This window comes from Mastigoproctus giganteus, chromosome 12 (genome assembly GCF_048544385.1).
Source record: "Mastigoproctus giganteus isolate SK-2022 chromosome 12, ASM4854438v1, whole genome shotgun sequence".
In the NCBI taxonomy this organism is placed as follows: Eukaryota; Metazoa; Arthropoda; class Arachnida; order Uropygi; family Thelyphonidae; genus Mastigoproctus; species Mastigoproctus giganteus.
The window spans coordinates 161,142,986-161,168,513 of NC_143586.1; the positions used below are offsets into that span (position 1 = coordinate 161,142,986).

Sequence of the window (25,528 nt, forward strand, 5' to 3'; positions counted from 1 at the left end):
CTGATGTAAACAAATATGGTGACATTGCGTGATACGGGATGTAATCAGGGGGTAGGCATTAAAAATAAATTAAATGGAGTTACATTTATTTTTTTTTTAATTTTTTTTATTAAATGGACTTACAACATGGAGTTTTTATTCAATTCATATTCAATCCAAAAAAGCTGACAGAAGTAAAGTAACAGAAATTCTTACTCACCCTAAGACAAATACGGGTGTCACTTTCTCTTTATAAAAGACGGTTGGAATTGAAAAATCCCAATCCAGTCTAATTAGCCCGCCATACCATAAAAGCGCGACATCATAGAGGAATACCATAAAATCATGAGATCATATTATAGAGGAAGCAAACACATGGGAAAATGAAACAAGTTTTTACTTACGTCTGATTGTGAGATTCGTATCATGCAGATTTCAACAAATTTTCCACGAAAAAAAGATTATTGGTATGTATTGTTGCCATAGATTGTAACCACTGATAATTGTTAAAAATATATTTCAACAGATAAATCTTAAGTAAAATTGGTGTGAATTTCAAAGGGAAGTAATATGGCCTTAGTTGCTAATGCTCCTAAAAAAAAACCAAAATCAAAGGGAAGTTTTCAGAACTCAGTTTACCGGCACTGCGTCATCGAAAATGCATTGCCGATAGTCTTTAGGCCTAATCTGACATTGACCATATAAGACGCAGGGTGATTTTCCGAGTATTTCTTCATGAAAAAAAACCGCGTCTTATAAGCCGGAAAATACCGTAGTTATAAATGGGCATTGCTCTTCATGGACTAATGTTATGAGTGCAGCCACAGGGTCCTTTATGTTTCTAATATTCATCAATGATATTGATGTAGTTACTTCAAGTTAAATGTCTAAGTTTGCTGATAATACAAAAGTAATCAGGATAGTTAATGACAGTAATGAGGGGATGCTGCTTTGATAAGACTGAGATGGCAGCTGAGGTTTATTACTGAAAGTTTTACTTATTGAGGTTTAATACTGAAGAGGGGAACAGGTATCCTGTGTGTTATCAGACACTCAGCCTAAAACACTGATGGATCCAATATCTCTCTATTACAGAAGATTTAGGAGAAGTCTGGTTGGCCTGCCTCCCTAAAATCCACTCATGCACACCTCGATGGTAAGCCCTGTTACGTCACTTAGGTGGCAACGAACGTGTAGAGTGGTTCTCTTCAAGACGCCTGGTCAGCGTGAAGAGGAAAAGACCAAACCCTCCAGCAATGAGAGCACAACAATACAAATGGCCCTCAGTCCCCAGCAGCTTTCACTCTCCCTCTTACGGCAGCGAGAGGATCAGAGTGGAAGCAGAGGGTGCTAAGAATCTCTGGGTACGACCAGGCTGCCATGCACGGAAATTGAACTTGGCCTGTTATAACGTACGATCACTCATCGGTGAAGACAGGATATTAGAGCTGGAAAAGGAATTAGAAAATGTGAATTGGAATATCATCGGTTTGGCTGAAACAAGAAGAAGAAATGAATCACTTATAAGTTTATCAAGTGGAAATCTGCTGTACACCAATGGAAATAGTGAAAGGAATGAAGGTGGAGTTGGCTTTCTGGTCCATAAAGATATAAAAAACAACATTTTGGAATTCAAAAGTGCATCACCAAGGGTGTCAAGACTAATATTCAAGATTTCTAAGAGGTATAAGCTAAAGATTATAATGATTTATGCACCAACATCAAGCCATGATGATGAAGAGGTTGAAGAAATGTACACTGAAATTGAGAGTCTTCTAGATGAGCAGAAAACCCACTACACTATTATTATGGGGGACTTCAATGCTAAGGTTGGAAAAAGACAAAACAGTGCAGAAAGAGGAACTATAGGAAATTTTGGAATTGGTGAAAGAAATAAAAGAGGTGAAAGACTTGTGGAATTTGCAGAATCTCAAGGACTGTCAGTAATGAACACTTTTTTCAAGAAAAGGGCGAACAGAAAGTGGACATGGAAGAGTCCAAATGGATTAACAACTAATGAAATCGACTTCATCCTCACTAACAGAAGATATATTGTGAATGATGTTACCGTCCTGAATAAGGTAAATGTTGGAAGTGATCACAGAATGGTAAGATGTACACTTGATATAGATGTAGGAAAGGAAAGGAAAAAACTGACTCGAGTAAATAATACAAAGGTCTTTGAAATAACAGAGGAGGAGAAAAAGCAGTATGTACTGGAACTTAAGAACAAGTTTGAGCTTCTGCAGACTGCTCAGGACCAAGATATCGACGAGGAATATTACAACTTTCTGAAAGTGATAAAGCCCAAGAAACCTATAGGGAAACAGAAATCCAAAGAAGAAAAAATTAGTCAAGAAACACTTGTCATGATGAATCAAAGACGACAAATGAAGAGCAAGAAAAACACTGACAGGGAGAAAATTGAGTATACTGAGTTATGCAAAGCCATTAGAAAGAGACTCAGAGAGGACATAAGAAGATTTAACACAAGAAAAGTAGAACAAGCATTAAGGGAAAACAAAGGATTTAAATCAGCAGCCATGAGCAGTAATACAGAAAGACAAATGATACTGAAACTGAAGAATAGCGATGGTGTACTTATAAACAGCAGAGAAGGCATAATTCAAATAGCAGAAGACTACTATAGAGAATTATACAAGGAGCGAAGGAATGATACCAGCAGTGGGGAACATGGATTGCAAAGTAGCAACACATACGACATACCCGATATTCTTCCTGATGAGGTAGAACATGCATTGAAGAAAATGAAGAATCGGAAAGCCCTGGGGGAAGATGAAGTTACTGTAGAGCTGTTAAAATTGGGAGGAAGAGACATAACACAAAAACTGGCAAGGCTCTTCACAAAGTGCATTAGAAAAGGTGTGATGCCTAAGCAGTGGAATAATGCAATCATAGTTTTGCTGCATAAGAAAGGAGATAAATCAGAAATTGGAAATTATAGACCAATTAGCTTGTTATCCCATATCTACAAGTTGTTCACAAGGGTCATTACTAACAGATTAGAAAGAATACTTGATGAGAATCAACCGAAAGAGCAAGCTGGCTTTACGACAGGATTCTCAACTATGGATCACCTTCACGTAATATCACATGGCTAATGGAGAAAGCGAATGAATATAAAACACCATTATGCCTGGCATTTGTGGATTATGAAAAGGCATTTGACTCCATACAGCATAAGGCAATGTTTCGGGCACTGGAAAGACAAGGCATAGATACTCCATATATTATGATTTTGAAGAAAATATATGAGAGTGCTACATCCTTTATTAGACTAGACAAAGACAGTAGCAAATTTAAAATCGAGAAAGGAGTTCGACAAGGAGACACAATATCTCCGAAGCTGTTTACTGCTGCCCTTGAGGAAGCTTTCAGAAGATTACACTGGTCGCAGAAAGGAGTCAATGTGAACGGAGAGTACCTAAACCATTTACGATTTGCAGATGACATTGTGGTCATAAGCCACGATCCCAAAGAATTAGAGGAAAATCTTAATCAGTTATGCACAGTTAGTAAGGATTTTGGAATATGGCTAAAACAAAAGTAATTATGAACAAGTATGCCACGGAAAGGGAAATAATGATTGAAGGAGCAGTAATTGAAAAGGTGGAGTCATATACTTATCTGGGACAAGTTATTAGCTGTAATAATGATAAATAGCTGGAAGTCAAGAGAAGAATAAATTTTGGATGGATAGCATTCAGGAAATATAGTCACATACTGAAGAGCAATATCCCAGTTTGTCTGAAACGTAAAATAATGAATCAATGTATACTCCCCACCATGACTTATGGAAGTGAAACTTGGGCACTCACCAAAAGAATGGAAGAGAAGCTAAGAACTACACAGCGAAGAATGGAACGAATTATATTGGGAATCAGAGTGTTAGATGAGAAGAGAAACACATGGATTAGGCAGCAAACTCAAGTAAAGGACATTCTTATCAAAACTAAAGAACTAAAATGGTCTTGGGCAGGACACATAGCTCGAAGACATAATGACAGATGGACTAAGAAAATAACAGAATGGTACCCAAGAGGAGCTAGAAGAAAACCTGGAAGACAAAGGCGGAGGTGAATAGATGAAATTCATGAGTTTTTGAGTAGTAAATGGATGGCCAGTGCTCAAAACAGAAGGAACTGGAAAGTTGCTGGAGAGGCCTTCATCCTGCAGTGGATTGAAAATGGCTGATGATGATGATGATGACTGAAAAAATGTGGATGGCAGTAATCCTAAAGTAAACCACTTGAATACCACCAAACTGAAGATTGTAGATAATGAAAAGGATGATCTAGTAAATATACAATCTGATATGAAGTTTTCTGAACAGTGCAGACAAGCTGCTAGAACAGGTCATGGGAGTATTGTCAACAACGTATAGGAACTTTGATAAAGAGGTGATTATTCCCTTATACAGGGTGTCCATAAACTTTGTACATTTTTTTTAAAAGTGCAAAAATTTAGGTTTGATACAAGATCAAAACAATTTGTAAAATGCACTGGAAAGGTAATGTATTCTAGTTTTTATGAACAAAAATAATTGCTTACTTTAATTTCATTTTTTTTAATCTTTTCAAATAATCTCCCCTAATGAGGTGGTTTTAATAGAAGTGAAAGTGAACTGTGAAATCCACGAAAATCACTAAGATGGTCATCTCTCAAACTCAATGTTCCTAAAGTAACAGTGCACAAAATTCTTGGAGTGAAATTGCACAAGTGACCTTACAAATTCATGTGCATCAAATGTGTTTGGAATAGGACCACCATGCAAGGTTAGCTTTCTGTCACTGGTTTAATTAAAATGTTGAAAATGGCATCTTAGATCTTGACAATCTAATTTTTAGTGATGAAACAACATTTCACTGTATTTGCAAGTTTGGAACATGAAAGTGGGATTCCCCTAAAGTTAATATCTGGTGTACACTGGGAAAACATGCATTATTGGTCCTTTCTTTTTGGAAGAAACAGTGGTTAATGGTGACTGTTATCTTACAATGCTACATGATTTTTTCGACCCTGAACTAAGACAATTAAGAATTGAAGCCAATACCATTTTTCAGCAAGATAGAGAACCTTGCCATTTCACTCAATATGTTCAACACTTTTAAATAAAGGCTTCCCCAATGGATGGATCAGCAGAAGTGGGCCAACTGCTTGGCCAGCTCACTCACCTGATTTGTCTCCACTGGACTTTTTTTTTTTTTAATGGAGGCACGTTAAAAGTGTGGTTTCCTCCTCAAAACCTTACTCTTTAAACAACCTCCAGATCACGTTCATAAATACAATTAATGTCATAACAGAAACACAACTAGAAAGCGTATTTATGGAACTGCAAAATCATACTACACTTTGTATCAGTAATATTGCAGTTTATGTTGAACCTTGAAACCTTCTAATTACATACCCTAAAAACAGAATAAATTATATTTTTCAATGCACTTTGTGGATTCTTTTTATCTTATAGAACTTAAGTTATTGCAAATTTTAAAGTGCACAAGGACTTTATGGACGGACATCCTGTATAAAGCAATACTTAGACATGAGGTCTCCGAACCTGTTTGTAGTATTTAAATACTTAAATACTACAAACAGGCTCGGAGACCCCATTTTAGGAAAGATATGAACCTGTTGGAAGGGTATGAAGAATGACAAGATTGGTTAAGGCCATAAAGGGGTATTCTTATCGAGAGAGAGAGAGAGAGAGAGAGAGAGAGAGAGAGAGAGAGAGAGAGAGAGAGAGATTTGAGTTTTCTAAGCTATAGCATTTGGAAACCATGTATCTGAAGGGCGACCTCACTAACTGGCACTGAAAAGCTGCTTAAGTTTATGCTCCACTCATTTTACAAATGAGTAGAGAGTGTAAGCTTTTAACAGCTTTTTGAGCTTTGTTTTGTTTTCTGTAAGTTTCCTCACTATCAAACAAACTATTAACCATAGCAGCATAGCCATTCTAGTCTAAAATAACTAATCCAAAACTTCTCTGCCTTGTTTTGTAATGTGTAATGTTTTGATCTACTGGTCTGAATGCAGTGCTAGGTTCCTATATGGCCAAAATTCTTATATTTTCTGTATGTTTGGGCAGAGTTTGTCTTCTTATATGCCTCAGAATGTTGAAGGGGTGCCTTCCCTGGCTTCTGGATGGCTGTCAAGTGATTTATTTATGGCTATTAAATGATATATACTACTTTTTTTTTTCTTTGATTTGGTAGTTGTTGGCGCATCGGCTTCTGTGGCCATATTGCACCTCCCAAGGTTTTTGCAGTACTTTGATCCAAGCCGAGGCGGGAATCGAACCCGCGACCTTTGGGTTGCCGGGCAGGTACTTTACCCACTCGGCTAGCCCGGTCGGCCGATATATACTACACTTAACTTTAATTATGGTTTGAGGAGTTAAAAATCAGCTCAGCTCAAGAATTTTCTTGCACACTTGCTATTCCTGTCTAAAAATGCATATTTTATTGTTAGTGGTGGTGGATGACTCATTCTATATAACAATACTGGTGCTTGTGGCACTGCAGGTGCAAGCACTACCAGTGTCACACTAATCATTCAAATTGGTCAAAAAATGCTTATTTAAGTCACAATATAAAAAAAAATACCATACATACAGATAATATACATCTGATGGTACATACATTCCATACTGTTATCATATCTGTATTTATGTACAGTTTTTCATTTTTGACACACTATGATATTATCTTAGTAAAAGGGATTGTTTTCACCATTAAGAAGTATTATTTGAGAATAACCATGACTCGTACCGTTGTTGTTGCTACTGACTGTAAGGAAGCAACAACTTATGCAGTTAAGGAGGCATAACATCTTTATAGCAGAGAGGAACATAGTTGCAAGCTGAAAAGATATCAAGCACAGTGAAGAGTTGTTAGAAAACGTTTTTCAATAATTTGTCCATGACTATGAAGACTTCCAAAAAATGCAAAAAAAATGTTACAAAGGAAATTTTAGACATGACAAAACAACTTAACCTGAAAGTGGACACTGAAGATGTGGGTGTATTGCTGGTCTCATAGCAAGACCTCACAACCAATGATTTGACTGACAGACACAAATGCAATTGAAAAAAAGGGGTGATAACAAAGCTGAAATCTCCAATATCACCTTCAAAGAGTGTGAACCTCAAAAACTTAGGGAAATCTAGATGAAGATGCAATAGACAACAGGAGCCACAGAGGATTCCAATGTTGAAAGAAGCAGTAATGTTGACTCCCAGAAGTGTTGGTAGTGTCACTGTTTGCTATAAGATTCTTTATAACGAAAAGAAGAGGGGAAAAACGACCAACTTTGTTTGAATGAATTTTTCAAACATGATTAGTTAATCAGTTAATAGATAACCAATTAACATATTTCATTTAAAAATTTGAATTATTAACAACCCTTCAAGAACATATCTTGGAAAATTACATAAATTTATTGCTTAGTTTACATTTGGTAACAACAAACAGTTTTCCAAGAACACACTGAATATGTTTACTGAGCATCAGGTGTACTACTTGTTCAGTATTGTAATTTTTGCAGCTACTACTCTATAAATAGAAAAAAATACTTACAACTAAATCTTCATCCCTATCTGGTGACAACAATAATGGCAAGAGAATGCGATTCCTAAGCGGGGGAGTCTTGTCATTTTTCAGAATCTTTAAAAGAGTACTAATCTGGCCTGATAAAAGAGCAAAATTGTCCAAAACAGATGGCCTAGAGAATAAATTAAATTAAAATATATTTCAAATTGTTAAAGTCAAAGAAAACACATGCAGCTGCCAGTACATTAATTCCTTTGCAGCTGATAATATTTACAGATTAGTTAAATATCAGTAACAAGAACTTGATTTCAAGTAATATTTTTTTTATTAGCATTAGCAGTGGCAAATGATGCAAGAAAGAAAGCTGATACAGCATAAGCCAAAAAAGAAGACACCTCCCATTTCACCTATTTATTCACAATAATAGTTTATCTAGTTCTTTGAATTTATTTAAGCTATCAACTTGCACAACAACAACAGATGGAAGTTTATTCCAGCAATCAAGCACCTGCTGTATAAAAGAAAAATTCCTCACATCTATTCAGCAGCCATCCTTGCTCAATTTGAATTTGTGTCCTCTCATGTGTGTGGTCTAAATAGGAAGAATCCCATCGGCACTGAGATTCTTCAATCCATTCAAAACCTTAAATGCCTCAAGCAGATCGCCTCAGAGGTGCCTAGTCTCGAGATGCTGCGATTTGCAGAACTTAAGCCTTTCTAGGTAAGAGTACCCCATTGGCCCACTCACCAATCTCATCACCCTTTTTTGTATTTATTCCTTCCAAAAATGAGGCATCAGACTGTATGCAGTACTTAAAATGCCCCTGGCCATTGCCTTATACAATGGGATAATCACCTCCTTATCCCTGCTAACAAAATTCCTGTATATCGTTAACAAAACCCCATAACCTGTCCTGGCAGCCTAACTGCATTTCTCAGAGAACGTCATATCTGATTGCACAATTACCCCCCCCCCCGGGGGTCTTTTCCACTACCCTGAGTGTAGTGTCACATACTTGTAAGGTTACTCTGGGGTTACTGCTACTCATACATTACTTTGCATTTATCAATATTAAACTTAAATTGGTATTTTTCAGCCCATCTGCCTAACTTTTACAGATGTTGTTGCAATAGCATACTATTAACCATTCATCATTACTGTCATTAACCTTTGTATTTTACGTCATTAATGTCATTAACTTTTGTATCATCTGAAAACATTAAGCCTGATATATATTCATCAATATCAGTGATAAATACAGAAAACAATGGCCCCATAGGGGACTCCACTAATAACATTAGTCCATGAAGAGCAATGTCTTCTTCCACTCAACCATCCCTTTATCCATAGCAGCAACTTGCCCTTAATGCCACATTGGTCCAATTTGTACAGCAGTAACAAAAGCTTTCCCAAAATCAAAGTATATGATACCACAGTATATAATTGTTTCTACATCATAGTATCCAATCGTTAGTACATCATAGTACAAAAGCACATAGTATCCAATTTCAGCTGCTCAACTAAATGCCAGCGCTCGCACTTGGGCATCAGGCAACACAGCGGCGATCTCCAAGGCAGAATGTATCCCCAATTCAGAAAGGAGGATCAAAGGGGAAAGTGAGTAATTACAGACCTGTTAGTTTTACTTCTGTTCCAGGTAAAATAATAGTCACTGGTTAAAGAAGCATGCAGGATCATCTAGACAAGACCACAGTTATAGTTGAGACACAGCATGGGTTTGTCAGACAAGGGGAAGTCTTGTCTGACCAATTTGCTTGGATACTATGATCACAAAGGAACTGGATTCAAAAATAATTCTGTTATCATATACTTGGATTTTAGGAACGCCTTTGATACTGCTGCACATGGAAGACTACTGTACAAGTTGGAGCAGTGTGCATTAAGTTGCTGCTATGGATAAAGGGATGGTTGAGTGGGAGAAGATAGAGAGTGATAATCAATGGACACTGCTCTTCGAGGACTAATGTTATTAGTGGAGTTCCCCATTAGTCGGGTTTGGTGTTGGGCCCATTATTGTTTTCTGTATTTATCAATGATATTGATAAAGGTATATCAGGCTTCATGTCCAAGATTGCAGATGATATGAAGGTTGGCATGGTTGTTAATGACAATAAGCTACTGCAACAGGATCTAGGGAAGTTGAGCAGATGGGCTGGAGGTGGAAAATGAAGTTTAACATTGACAAATGCAAAGTACTACATATGGGCAGCAGAGTTGATTTGGAAATGCAATCTGGGACCAAAAGATTGGAAAAGATCAGTGTTTATTCCAATCCTGAAGAAGGAAGGCACCCGAAATTGACTGAACTACCGTACAATAGCCTTGATATCACATGCAAGCAAAATCCTATTGAAAACCATTCAAGCACAATTGTATAGAATCGTGGAAACAGAACTGCCTGATGTGCAAGCTGGTTTCTACCAAGGAAGAGGCTCTCGTGATCACATTACAAACATCCGCTGGATCATGGAAAAAGCCCATCAATTTCAGAAAGATGTATACATGTGCTTAATCAACTATACCAAAGCATTTGATCATAAAGAAGAAGAACTGTGGAATTCTTTGATAGAATTGGGGTTACTGGCACACTTGGTTGAGCTAATAAGATCATTGTACACCAATCCAGAAGCTACTGTCAGAACAACATTTGGAGATACAGACTGGTCTGAAATCAGAAATAGTGTGCAACAGGGCTGTATCTTATCCCCATTTATATTTAATTTGTATACTGAATCAGTTATGAGAAAACTGGATTTGGATGAGTCAGAAATTGAAGTGAAAATTGGCAGCAGAAACATCAATAATTTAAGATATGCAGATGATACAACTCTGCTTGCAGAAAATGAGGAAGATCTAATACAGTTGATTTTAATGGCTAAAGATGAGAGGCAAATGCAGGGCTGCAGCTTAACATCAAGAAAACAAAAATTATAATAACTGGGACAGGAGAAGTTAAAATCAACAATGAAGAGGTTGAATCTGTCTGGGATTTCATCTTTCTTGATCCGACTTTCATCTTTTTGAAGGGAGGAGAATCTGGCCCTGAAATTAAAAGAAGAATTTCACTTGGATGAAGCACAATGATGAGCATGGAATAGATCTGGAAAGTCAAAGACGTCAGCCTTAAAATGAAGATAAGAATGGTGAATGCAATAGTGTTTCCCAAAACAACATATGGATGTGAAAGCTAGACAATGAAAAAAGCAGACAGAAGAAAAATTGACGTTTTTGAACTCTGGTGATGGAGAAAGCTGCTTCACATACCATGGACAGCGAAAGTTACGAACAGAGAAGTTTTGGATCGCATAAAGCCAGAAATATCACTGGAAGCCAAGATCACCAAGCTATGATTGACATATTTCAGTCACGTAATGCAATCCAATTTGTTGGAAAAATCGAAAAAATCAGCAGAACAAGGAGAAGATGTCGGCAAACAACATGCTGGCTCGCCACCATCAAGAGTGACACTGGCATGAGCATGAAATACTTGAAAGAAGCTGTTGAAGACCAGACAGCGTGGAGGCAGCTCACCCACAAAGTCTCCGAAAGTCGGCTGCAACTGAACAGATGAAAACAACAACAATCCCAGAGTAATGTACCAACTGTGCTGTACTACACTCAGGATAGTAGAGAATGAAAAAGATATGGGGGGTAATTGTGCAGTCAGATATGAAGTTTTCTGAGAAGTGCAGAGAGGCTGCAAGAGTAGCTCATGGATGTATAAGGTGATTATCCTCTTGTATAAAGCAATGGTTAGGCCACACCTTGAGTAATGCATACAGGTCTGGAGGCCTCATTTTAAGAAGGATGTATAGCTGCTGGAATGAGTACAGAGAAGGGCAAAGAGATTGGTGAGTGGAACAAAGGATTGCTCTTACCAAGAAAGGCTTAAGTTCTGCAAATTGCAGTGTCTGGAGACTAGACACCTGCGAGGTGATCTGAATGAGGTGTATAAGGCTTAATGGTTTAAGCAACCATTGGCCCCTGGTGATACATCTGATGAAATTTGCATGGTGCTATGAGAAAAAATAAGCGAGAAACTGCTGGTCATTTAAAATTTCTTTGTTATACAAATTTTACAATTACAAAATTATGTAGATTTGTGGTGTTGACCAAAATACTCTAAACACATGAAAGGCTGATGATTACGGTCTGGCCAATAAATAGAAACTCTTTTTCCCCTTACTGCTAGCAGCAGATCTTCCTTCAGACTCTCAATTTTGCATAACATAAAACACACATTCTTCTAACTTTCGTGTTGTTTGGATCGAATTTTGTAGTTAATATATGAATATTACCACTTTTGGCTTTTCACATTTCTCTTTCCATGCTATATTTAGTAAATCTGTAACTGTCTCTTCCCGAAAGCTTCTTATTTTTGTGTGCTGCTCTTGTAAACCATGTAGGCATTGACAAGCGATATACCAAGTATATACTCTATCACTAATTTTTTGTACCACTTTATCCCCTTTTTTTTTAGTTCGACAGATCAATGCCTGCTTTTCCTTTATTATATGCTAGAATAGGAAGTGGTTTTTGTTTGGATTCTTTTCATCTTCCTTTACTGTTTTTTTTTTTTTTTATGAAATCCCCAAACACGAAAAGTATCAAAACCTATAGTACTTAGTACCGTGCATGGGTTGAAGGAGAAATATGGGGGGGGGGGATGCTGGAAACTTTGCTCTAGAGACTAAACATGGGTTTCACCACTTCAAGCCTCCAATAAGCAAAGTGGTGGTATTGCATAGGTTGATGAGAGTCATCTACCACCTTGAAGCGTGATGTGAAGGAAAGACCTTTCTAAAAAAAGGTGGAGGTGGAAGAAGGAAAGGTGAAGGGTCCATCAACCATTTCCGGAGCATGTTTTGTTGTCAATAGTCTCACAACTTTTTTTTTTCTTCTTTAACAATCATCGCCCCCCCCCCCCTTTATCTAGTTTTGAGTACATGACTTCTTTAGGCATAAATTTTTTACTGGCCTGTAACGAACAAACAACATGAGTTTTTTGGTGAAGAAATGATAATGCCAGATTGTAGCTCATATAAAGATTGTCTATGTACAATGTGTGACTTTCATTTAGAAATCCTTGCAATAATTCTTCAGAGACCTTTGCAGCTAAACCTATAGATTTGCCTGAAAAAAGCTTACTCAATCAGGCATATCCCATATCCTTCAGTGAAACATAACTTGAAGAGCTTGATTCCATATCTGTGAACTTTATATATATTATTGGAATATCAGCCTGCCCCTCCAAGGAATTTCGTCAATGACGCAGTCTTGGCCAGGGAAAAACATTTTCTGAAATTTGAGCTGCAAAACATCTATTAGGTGTTGTATCTTATCGGGTCTGTCTCCTGGAATGTTGGTTTCATTGTTTGAAAAGTGAATTGAGACGTAACAACAAAAATCTGTTGCGAGGCAATTTTTTATAGATAGATATTTATAATAACCACAATAGATATAAATACAATAAGATTTATGACTTCTTCATCAAAAAATAATGAAAATGCCACAAAATGATATTATGTTCTTAGCGTTTTTTCACCAACCTTTCATGGAGTAAAATAAAATTAAAATAAAACAAACCAAATCTTGATAACTATATTTACAATAACCTGTATTTACAAAATTAATATACGTATTACAATATTAAAAGTATTAAAACACAAGATTAAAATGCATTAAAATATACTAAGTTAAAAGCGATAAAATCCCGTAGCTTTCGAAGGCTCCAGCCTTCTTCTTCAGCAGTACTCTCTATTATTCAGTACACCTTTAAATATCAGCAGGGTAATGGTAGGCATCACATGTTTCCATTCTCACGTGTTCCGCTCTCTTGCATTGTGGAACCGGAAGTGGCTCGAACGGAAGTCGTAAGGAACCGTTCATCCTTTTTTAGGATAATAGTCTCTAAAAGGGGGTGAATCCGTACACCCCTATCCCTATTAATGTTGGTTGTAGAGCTGATCCGCAAACTCTCGAGCCACTTACGGTCCCAGAACCTATGCGCCCGATCGGTGATAGTGGCATCGTCTGGGGAGATCTGGTGCTGCTTCTCCCAAAAATGTTCGGCCACGGCGGACTTGTCATATTCCGCATTTCTTATTGCTTTTTTGTGTTCCCCCAGACGATCTTTGAGACGACGTTTTGTCTCCCCTACATAACATTCCCCACAATCCGGGCATCTAATATTATATACGACCCCACTAGCATCCTCTTTTTGAATGGGGTCCTTAACTTGAGACACAACTGTGCGCAGTCTTCGTCCCGGAAGCTGCACACAGCGTGTCTGATATTTTCTTAATACTCTAGTTATATAATCCGTCAAGCCCGGATAATAGGGAATGTATGCAGTAGATACTGGTATAAAAGATTCATCTCTCCTCTGATTTTCATTAATAAATTTATCTATAATCCTCTGGGGGTAACCACATTTAGTAAGATCCGCCGTGACACGTTCATACTCTGCTTTCCTATCATCGGAGTTACTGCAATGTGATTTTGCTCTATTAATTAGCGTTCTTATCACACTGTTCCTATGATGGCTGGTCAGGGCTGAATTATAATGCGTATATTGCCCTTTACACATCGTTTTTCTAAAGACTTTTGTCTTTAACTGCTGGTCTTCCCTACAGACCAACACATCCAGGAACGGCAGAACTCCTCCATCTTCAACTTCCGATGTAAATTGTATGAATTGGGAGAAGCCATTTAAGATATTCAACACATGATCTTCACTCCCCTTCCGAACAAATGTAAACGTATCATCCACATACCTTTTCCAGGGGCGCATAGGGAGAACACTAGCATTAAATATTCTGGTCTCGAGCTCCTCCATAGCTAGATTTGCTATAATTGCGCTAATGGGGGAGCCCATAGCTGTACCATTAACCTGCTTATATATAATGTTATCAAAAACCATAGTGTTACTTGAGAGGCACAATTCTATACCCTTCCTAATATCTTCTGGATTAAGTTGCGTCCTAGTATTTAGGGTAGTATCTCTCTGTAAAACTATGTTTGCACACCACACTCCATAGTCAATAGGAATACAAGTGAATAACGATTTTACATCAAATGATATCATAATTTCATCCTCTTCTATACGCTGGCTTCTAATAAAGTGCACAAATTCTTTACTATCCTTGATACTATATTCAGAGAGTCCTACTAGTGGAGACAATAGTTTGGCTAGGAAACCCGAAAGTGCATACGTCGGACTACCTATAAATGAGACTATGGGTCTGAGTGGCACGTCTACTTTGTGGATTGAGCTCGAGACCAGAATATTTAATGCTAGTGTTCTCCCTATGCGCACCTGGAAAAGGTATGTGGATGATACGTTTACATTTGTTCGGAAGGGGAGTGAAGATCATGTGTTGAATATCTTAAATGGCTTCTCCCAATTCATACAATTTACATCGGAAGTTGAAGATGGAGGAGTTCTGCCGTTCCTGGATGTGTTGGTCTGTAGGGAAGACCAGCAGTTAAAGACAAAAGTCTTTAGAAAAACGATGTGTAAAGGGCAATATACGCATTATAATTCAGCCCTGACCAGCCATCATAGGAACAGTGTGATAAGAACGCTAATTAATAGAGCGAAATCACATTGCAGTAACTCCGATGATAGGAAAGCAGAGTATGAAAGTGTCACGGCGGATCTTACTAAATGTGGTTACCCCCAGAGGATTATAGATAAATTTATTAATGAAAATCAGAGGAGAGATGAATCTTTTATACCAGTATCTACTGCATACATTCCCTATTATCCGGGCTTGACGGATTATATAACTAGAGTATTAAGAAAATATCAGACACGCTGTGTGCAGCTTCCGGGACGAAGACTGCGCACAGTTGTGTCTCAAGTTAAGGACCCCATTCAAAAAGAGGATGCTAGTGGGGTCGTATATAATATTAGATGCCCGGATTGTGGGGAATGTTATGTAGGGGAGACAAAACGTCGTCTCAAAGATCGTCTGGGGGAATACAAAAAAGCAATAAGAAATGCGGAATATGACAAGTCCGCCGTGGCCGAACATTTTTGGGAGAAGCAGCACCAGATCTCCCCAGACGATGCCACTATCACCGATCGGGCGCATCGGTTCTGGGACCGTAAGTGGCTCGAGAGTTTGCGGATCAGCTCTACAACCAACATTAATAGGGATAGGGGTGTACGGATTCACCCCCTTTTAGAGACTATTATCCTAAAAAAGGATGAACGGTTCCGTACAACTTCCGTTCGAGCCACTTCCGGTTCCACAATGCAAGAGAGCGGAACACGTGAGAATGGAAACATGTGATGCCTACCATTACCCTGCTGATATTTAAAGGTGTACTGAATAATAGAGAGTACTGCTGAAGAAGAAGGCTGGAGCCTTTGAAAGCTACGGGATTTTATCGCTTTTAACTTAGTATATTTTAATGCATTTTAATCTTGTGTTTTAATACTTTTAATATTGTAATACGTATATTAATTTTGTAAATACAGGTTATTGTAAATATAGTTATCAAGATTTGGTTTGTTTTATTTTATTTTAATTTTATTTTACTCCATGAAAGGTTGGTGAAAAAACGCTAAGAACGTAATATGAATATACCCAACCTCAGAGGCCTATTTGAGGTGCCACAAAATGAGTAATATTTCTTGCTACATCTATTTGCAGTCCTGATTTGCCATAAAATCAAATTTTTTTTTTTTTTGGAGTCCTTTGTATTCAGTCCATTCAATAATTTTATTTGTTTCAGTCACTTCAGTATTTTGTATTTACTGCCATTTCACCTACTTCGGTGAGTTACTATGAACTAAAATGATGCTTTGCATTAACTTGTTCATCTACATGAACCCTAAGTGCATTTCCTGAACAGGGAAATGTACCATGTTCAAGTAAATCTTTGATGCTTCACCTCTGTAATGAAAACTGCAAATCATGAAATATTTACTTGGACACAGTACATTTCCTTGTGCCATCTTACTGTGCTGCTCAACATTTATGTTCTTTGTGGCATAATGATTTTTTGTTCAGGAGTGTTTAAATCTGCCAAGGTCAAGTTTTAATTAGGGTTCATGTACACAGACTAATGATGTTACCAACAGCAAATTCTAAATGGGAAGTATTCAGGTAAGTAATCAAAGAAGCTACTAGGCTTTTCATAGCAACAAAGGAATACTGATCAAGGCTTAGGCCTAAATAGATGTCAGATGAACTATTGAGGCACATGGCAAGAAAGAAAAGAGTATAGGATGCATATAAATCATCAGGTGATACAGAATCTCTCTGGTAGATATAAATTAGTCTGTAATCAAGTCACAAAGGAGGTTAGGCAAGCTAAGGCATATTATCAGAAGTCTCTGGCAAAGAATGCCAAGAAAAGAGCAAAGACTTCTATGATTATATTATGAATAGAAGGAGTAGAATCACATTGGGCCACTTGATGTCAATGGGTTAACTGTTGATGACCCTGCTCAGGTTGATGACAAATTGAATAGATATTTTGCATCTACATTCACGCGTGAGGAATTCTTTATGAGAGAGAATGTCAGAAGTTTATCTTAACAAACACTGTGCTGTATGTGAAGCATAATTGTTGCCTTGTCTAAATAATCCTCCATTATTTCTTTTGCCAGTGACTCCCTTATTTTCCCTGGAAGAGAAATTAAACTAACGTGTCTGTAATTACTTGTGTCACAATTTGATCCCCATTTGTGAATTGGGAATACATTTGCACATCTCCAATCTGTCGCCACATCCCTGAATTTAAGGATGCTCTCAAGGGTTTGCTTGCTTCCTTTGCTGTCTCCTTTAATATAACTGCATAGATCTCATCCATGCATAGATGCCTTTCTTAAGCTTCAACAATTTCTCCTCCACTTCGCTTTCAGTTATTACAAAATAATTTAGCTCCCTGTTGGAGTTTAATATACTTCAATTGGTAAATAACCTAGTTGTAGTCATGATCTAATTTTTGGAAGAGTGGTTCAAGGGAGAGGGAAAAATAAGGATTATTATTTGATGGAAGAAAAAAAAAGAAAAATAACAAGTTTTGATATAAAAATAAACATAAGAATAAAGCAGCAATTTATTTTAAGCTGCTGAAATTTTCAATAATGTGAACTTGCACCTCATGAAAAACTTTATGAAACATACTAAAATCATATGTAACTCTAAAACAAAAATTAAAATGTATAAAATATATGCAAATCTTGTTCTTACTGGTAGTTTATAAATTCTGCAATTAGCAATGTACTTCTTTCAACCAACAGATGCTAACAGAGGAAATCTTCCCATTTATGACAAACAATATTTAACAATACATTATTTTGGTTTTTGACTATCATTATAGTACCCACCGACGATAGGCCAACAAGCCGTGAAGCAGTGCCATCTGGGTGGTGGTGCCCACTGAGAATAAGTAACAATAGTCTACTCTATTAGTGAAGCGTTACTTATTCGAGGTAGTGCAATACTTGGTAACTCATTGTGAAGGTAGTCACAATATGAGATACAATTAAATCACTGCCTTTACACTACGATTGTAGTTTATTTTTATGAGCTAACTATGGTGTATTTATATTGATATTATATATTTATATGTATACATACCAGTTAATTTTTTCATATTCATTTTCTAGCTTCATGAGAAATGATGCAGCTGAATTTTTTAGGTCTTGAGTTCTGTTTATCAATAAATCAAGTGCAACCTCAAGAGCTTTCTCTTCTTTCTGAAATTCCAATTACAATATAAAATTTCCCACACAAATCAAAGCACAAGAATTTACATATCTGATATTTAATGGTAGAAGGATGCTTCTTAAAGCTCATTTTAAGACAAACTGGAATTAAGTTCTGAGTGAATAAAATTTACTGAGAATATGAAACACTAAATAATATATATATAATTTTGATTTAAAAATAACATGCACATCATCATAATCTGTTGCATTATAATTACTGTAATCCAGATTCTGGAAAGCTGGAAATGGTCTGTACGAACTGGTGAAACTGTGTGGACTGTTCTTTATTTTTTTGCCTTTTTTCTTTTTTTTTTAATGAAAAGTCCAATATGATAGACATTAGAACCTACAGTACTTAGTACTGCTAGTGGGTTGATGGATGAGAAGACTGAAGAAACATGTTGCTATTAAACTTCAATTATTGTAATTATCATTTTCAGAAAAGACACAGTGAAAAAAGTTATTCCAGAAAACAGCAGTCAAAGGAATAAATTAGGAAGAAGCAAAGTGGTTCTGTTGAATTGGAGTTGGACAGTAACTGGATGCTGATTGGTTGTGACATGATTGACCTTTTTTGGAAGAGAGAGAGGGAAATTATTATTATTAGCCATATGGTACAAGGAAGTCTAAGGCTTATGCTGTACCAGCCAAAAAAAAAAAAAAAAAAATTTCTGAATTACCCTGAGAAAGAGAGATTATAGATACCAATTCAGAAGAACATGCCAATGAAGTATCTATAAAATAGGCATGTAGTAGAAACAAAATGCCTATGAGACAGCAAGTGGAGAGCCTTTATAAGAAACAGGTCATTAATTAATTTGACTGTCCTCTTTTGAATGAAATCTAGAAGCCTGAGAGAAGTTTTGAGGGCACCACCCAATATTGGGAACAATATTCCATGGCAGGAAGAATTTGAGATATGTATAGAGTGAGTAATTGTTTAGAAGAAAAGTAACACCAAGGGTGAAAAAGAAAACCCAGTTTTTAGATACAGAAGAAGCAATATTTGTGACGTACTTATGCTAAGAGAGAGAGAGAGAGCGCAGAAGTCAAGGTAATCCACAATTTTGTTTAGAAATCTGAGTGTCATTGAAGATAAGCATAGTAGAAGGCAGCAGAGACTCCTTTTTGTGAGATATAAGACAGGACTAAGTTCTAGAAGGATTGAAATTAACTAAGTTATTTTTGACCCATTGAAAAATTACTTGTAGATCATCTTTTAAGGAATTGGTGGTGGATATTCAATAAGTTTAAGCTGTTTGTGCAGGGAAAGGTTCCTCAGACTGGATGGTGGAAAATGCAATGTGGTATCATCAGCAAAATATGAACAGAATTTCCCTAAATTCTATTCATAGTTTTGTTGATGGTTTTCTCTCAATGATTTATGATGGGGGGAGGGGGATCATGATCATACTGTATGAGGCACTTGAAATAGTAAAACCTAAAAAAAAAAAAAGACTATCCAACTTCTCAAAAGTTTCTAGAGATGGGCAGCATACTTGATGAGATCAGTAAAAAATAATCCACATGAAAGACATCAGATGTGGGCTACAGAGCTTGGTAACTAGATACCCTATATGAGACTTAATTGAGTGAGGTCTGTAAGTCTCTCACAGGAGAAATTATAATGAATGAGGAAAAAATTTTCAGTTATTAATGTAGTAGTAGTGGCAAATGATGCAAGAAAGCAAGCTTATATAGCATCAGCCAAAAAAAAAAAAAATCACACACACACACTTCACCCATCCTCCAAGAATTTGTCTAGTTGTTCCTTTCAAGACTTAGGCTAAAAATAAAAAGGCACATGGGGTTGATGGAATCTATCCAATTATATTAAAAGAAAGTGAAAAAAGAAAACAAAATAAAATCTATTCCAACACTTTATATGACATGATAACTTTTAATAAATGAGCATCACATTACAATCTTTAGACCACCTACATTCTTGATCATGTGGATGAGAACCTGGTATAGCATGTGTAATGGAGATGCTGAAAGTATATTAAATTATAAAGAGCAAAATGATTTTGTGATAACTGGGAGAAAAGTCAGAGATTGTTAAAAAAAATAATAATAAAAAATATAAGTAAGGCACTGGGGTGGATGATATCTATCCAATTATATTAAGGGAAGAAGCAAAAAAACTGGAGATGTGCAGATGTTTCTCCTTTGATTCCCCTTTGTTAATCAATTCACAAAGAGGAATCAAAGGGTGACATGAGTAGACCTGTTAGCTTCACTTCTGTTTCATGGGAAATATTGGGTTCACTGGATAAAGTAATGAAGGACCATCCAGACAGGAATACAGTTGTATTGCAACCAAAGAATGGATTTGTTAAGGGTCAATATTGTCTAACCAGCCTGATTACATACTGTGATGCAGTAACACAGGAACTGGATGCAAAACATAATTTTGACATCATATACTTAGATTTCAGAAAAGCTTTTGATACTGTTTCACATAAAAAAAGGCTTTTTTTTTTTTTTATAAAAACTCCAAACACAAAAGGTATTAGAAACTGTGGTTCTTAGTACTGTGAATAAGATGGACATGAAAGATGATACTTGTTGACATTAGACTTAAATTTCTGTAGATTGTAATTTTTAGGAAATACATGTGAAGGGAGGTTGTTCCAGAAAATGGAAGGTGGACAGATAAATGAGGAAGAAGAAAAGCTAGTTCTATGAGGCTGACATTGGACAATAAGTGGTTGTTGACAGGTCTGAAAGAGAGGGACAATTATAGAAGATAATTCAGAAGAACAGCACCCATGAAAATATCTACAGAAAAAAGCATGCAGCAGAAACAGAATGTCTATGAGACAGGGAGTGGAGAGACTTTGTAACAGATGGGTTATTAATTCACCTAACTGCCCTCTTTTGAAAGGGGTCTAGAAGCCTGAGAGTGGTTATGGGGTGGGGGTGGGAGCACTACCCCAAATGTGGGAACAATATTCCATAGTAGATAGATTTGAGATTTGTATTGAGTGTTTAGAAGCGAAGTAATGATGAGAGCGAAAGAGAAAACATCAGTTTTTTTTTTTTTAGATGCAGAAGAAGCAATATTTGTGATGGGCTTATTCTGAGAGAGATTAAGTCAAGATAATCCCTAATAGAGATATGTGATCTTGTGTAGAAATCTGAGTGTCATCAAAGATATGCGTAGGAGCAGAAGAACCCTTTTTTGTTAGATAAAAACTGAGTTTTGGAAGGATTGAAGTTAACTAAGTTACCTTTGCCCCACTGGAAAATTAGTTGAAGATCAGCATTTTATGGAACTGGTAGTAGATATTCAAGAAGTTGAAGCTATAAAGAGAGGGTTTCTCAAACTGGATGGTTTGAGACTACTATCAATCAATCAAACTATGGATAGAAGGTATTAACATACAAGAGAAGGCTGAACTCCAGATTAGGGTACCCAGGCCCAAAATGGCAAAGAAAGACTGTGGTGATTGATAGGTGAAGGTACCTCCCACTCACTGCTGTGTCTATGATTGGGTGATTATTGTGGAGGCATTTTTTTTTCCTGATTGTTTTGTGTCATTGAGGAGGGTTGCTTAGCTTAGGTAGGGTGTTTATCCCCCAACTGTTTTGAATTGGAAAATGAGTTCACAATCTAAAAACAGCGGCAAGTGGAGGGGAACACCCTAGGACAGTGGGCGGAGTCACAACTTATCAATCATTGCTTTCCCACTGTTTTGCTAGCCATCATGTTGGATGGGGTACCCTAATCTGGAGTTTACCTAAGAGAAAAAGAGTGGAAGAAAGAATTGAACCTTTAGGAACACAAGCATTAATGGAGAAGTTACAAAAACAGAGAACCATCGCCCACTGTGAGTGGTCACGGAGAAAAACTGGATATCCAATTAAAAGAAACAGTTGGCAATCCATAAGATGGAAGCTTATTTAGAAGACCTTTATGCCAAACATGATCGATAAGTTTCAATATTTGTTTCACTAAATCTGTCAAATTCCAATTCCTGCACGGTAGACAACACAACTTCAGAAAATCCTGATGACAACAAATCTACACAAAAACCATTGCAAACACAAAATAAACAATAAAAGATATGCTGAACTTCAATACAAATATTAGACTATTTAAAAGATAATCAAGCATGAATACATAAGGTGTACTGCAAAAAATGTTAACAGCAAGTCAGGGAAACCAACTCAACTAATATAACCCCAGGGGCTCACATCTGGTGAGTATGGGCTTGGCATACCCAGGGTTCTGAGCTGGATATCTTCATTCTTCTCTTTCTCGGTTATTCCCTTTTACTTCTGACTCGCTTTCTCTGAGGGTAACTCAAATTTTTTTGGCTGCTGCAGCAAAAGCCTCAGGCTTCCTTGCCCCATATTATTATTAATAGCCATATGGTGCAAGGAAGCCTGAGGCTTATGCTGCACCAGGAAAAAAAAAAGTTCCCGAGTTACCCTGAGAGAGATAGCTAATAATAACAACATAACACAGTCATCCGTTATAAATAACGGATGACTGTGTTATGTTGCAGGGATCCTGGTGAACCACTATTCATTCCAGGGTTAAAAGCTGATAAAAACATTCCTGTGAGCCACAAGCGAACATTAAAAATATAACAGGCTTCCCTAAATATAGCTAAACAGTAATATGCAATCGCTCACGAAGTTCAGAAATTTACTCATATTCTTAAAACATTTGCTAACTTTTCCAAATTAAAGACTCGTGAAATTAAATTTTCTAAATAAGTTTTGTAAATATCTTTATTTATTTTATTATCCGTTACTGAATATTTGTAAATTCAGTAAAACAATATTCAATAACAATACTTAACCGTACTGCAAAACACCATTCACTACAGTTACTACCTTACCTCCATCGCAATGAGAATGTGTTTGTATATATCTAGTCTAACTTCAATACGTAATGTGTACGGAACTCCCAGCATTCCTTGCACGTCAGCTTTGAACGGTGACTAAACCTGTTAACCAAAACAAGCAACAGTCAGAAACTTAAAAAATAAATAAATAAAATATACATATACAGTACTGTATATGTAGACAGAATATACTGATATATATATATATATATATATATATATGTCTTTCCTTTCGATATTTTGGTACGTCCTACTATTTTTAGTTTTATTTTTATTATCTGTCTGTCTGTATTGGTAGAAAATATTTACATATAGCGATATTTCACGTAATTCAGAAAAAGTGCTTAGCATAGGGAGCGCCATTAAATTTCTTTTAATCTGGACTATTTTTTTAAATTATTTAGGATTGTTACTCCAACAGTACACTATTCTTTATTTTATATGTTAAATTCATCTTCACTCTACTGGTTTGCCACGCTACTGGGATACATTTTATTTTATTTTATTTAACATCGTATTAAAGTTAAATACATACATGTTGTGGGTTTTGAATATTTGCTATACTGGTGTCTGCTCTACTAACTTTATTTTCTATTTTATTATTATTATTAGCCCTATGGTGCAAGGAAGCCTGAGGCTTATACTGCACCAGCCAAAAAAAAAAAAAAAAAATTCCTGAGTTACCCTGAGAGAGAGAGAGAGAGAGAGAGAGTGAGAGTGGGTGAGTGTCAGAAGTAGAAGGGAATCACCAAAACAGAGAAGAATGATGATATTCAGATGAGGACCCTGGGTTTGCCAAGCCCATACTCACCAGATGTGAACCCCTGGGGTTTTTCATTTAATTTTGCATTTATTTTCGATGTCTAATATTCGATTCATTTGGATCGTGTATATATATATATATATACACACACACACACAGTGGTGAGCTGTGAATATTTTAACAATGGGCTCGCAGTTTTTGCGACTTTCTACCCGGTAAATTTGATCTGTCACGGAAGTGACGTCATCTGCGGCTTCCACCAGAGGCGCTTCCAACGCTTGCACTACTAGTGTGAATAGAGCGCGTGACGCATTTTTCGTGACCGGTATGATATCTCGAATCAGGGGCGGATTTAGGGGGTGGACAGATGCGGCTTGTTACCCCCTTAACCATGCATATAAATGAATGTGTAAAACGTTCCTAGGTCTTTCAAAAAAAAAAAAAAAACACTTAAAAAAAAACCTGGTCGCCTTACGATGATAACCAGATACGACAGTGTCAGGAGTTCTAACTTTTTAGAATTTTTGAATAGTATGACGTCACAATCATGTTTCCTGAAGTTACTACTGCAGTAAGTATGATTGCAACAATACAAATATTTGTCAACAATTTCTTTTTTCGTCTCGCATTTTCGTTACAGTCCATTGTTAGGTTCCTCCTAACAGCTTGTGTGTCGCTTTAACTACAAGATCGGTACATCAATCAGTGCTATTTTACAGAGATATTTAGATACGTTGCACTCGCAAGTATACATGTCTTACTTTAGTTATCATAAATTCATTGTATCTTGTCTTCTAGAAATTATGAAAATCTGTGAGTGATCAATTTCGTAATCGATATATACAAATCAAAATACCTAAAAGAAACGCGAAGGATGTTTCGCATAAACCATCTACCGCGCGTGCTCGGCACACTCGCAACTTTTTTATTCGTCTTTTTTTCTTTTTTTTTAACAACTAGGGAAATTTAACGGATACATTTTTTTCGTGATAAAATTTTAATATTGCGAATAAAAAATAACATGAAATATTTCCAATATCACAAATAACACAAAACATTCCACAATAAAAAACAAACTTTCTAGAAAAAAATCACAGATTACATGAAATAAAATTATTTCCCAAATATTCCAGAAAAATTTATTCTAAAAATTGCCAATTTACTTCTTTACTAATATTTGTTGTCGATCTTCTGCTTTACTCAATAGCTGAGCGATGATTACAGAGGAATGATTTGACGTAACGATCCGGATCAAATTGAAGCAATGATTTTCCATTTAGATGTATGGTCATCATAATCTGCAACATGTTTAATTGTCAAAATATTATTCATTACGCTGAAAGCTCACTCAGCATCAGCACTGCTAACAGTAATGGTTTCAAAGATATTTCTGCTTTCTTAATTGAAAAGGGAATTTCACTCGATTTTAAAGATAAACTGTCTTCGACAAAATCTCTAAAATCATTAATTTTTATTTCATATTTTATCAGAAAACAATTTTCTTATTCGGTTTTCATCATCTTGCCAACGAGACGAAAGTTCTTTCACATTCCACGATTTCGGGTAGCATATGTTTAAAATTTCTTTCAATGGTATCGTTATTTA

The 25,528-nt window shown here is 36.5% G+C and overlaps 1 protein-coding gene across 1 annotated transcript in view; it reads right to left on the bottom strand.

Annotated features, from left to right (window-relative positions):
• Nucleotides 1-23,214, bottom strand: part of MED8 (mediator complex subunit 8) — a 73,571-nt gene extending 50,357 nt beyond the window's left edge. The window contains exons 1-3 of the mRNA XM_090386967.1: nt 23,155-23,214; nt 18,171-18,289; nt 7,575-7,719 (exon numbers count right to left, since the gene is read on the bottom strand). Coding sequence (XP_090243093.1) covers nt 7,575-7,719; nt 18,171-18,289; nt 23,155-23,160 — 270 coding nt within the window. The 5' untranslated portion in view covers nt 23,161-23,214. The remainder of the gene's footprint in view (nt 1-7,574; nt 7,720-18,170; nt 18,290-23,154) is intronic.
• Between the last annotated feature and the right edge of the window lie 2,314 nt (nt 23,215-25,528).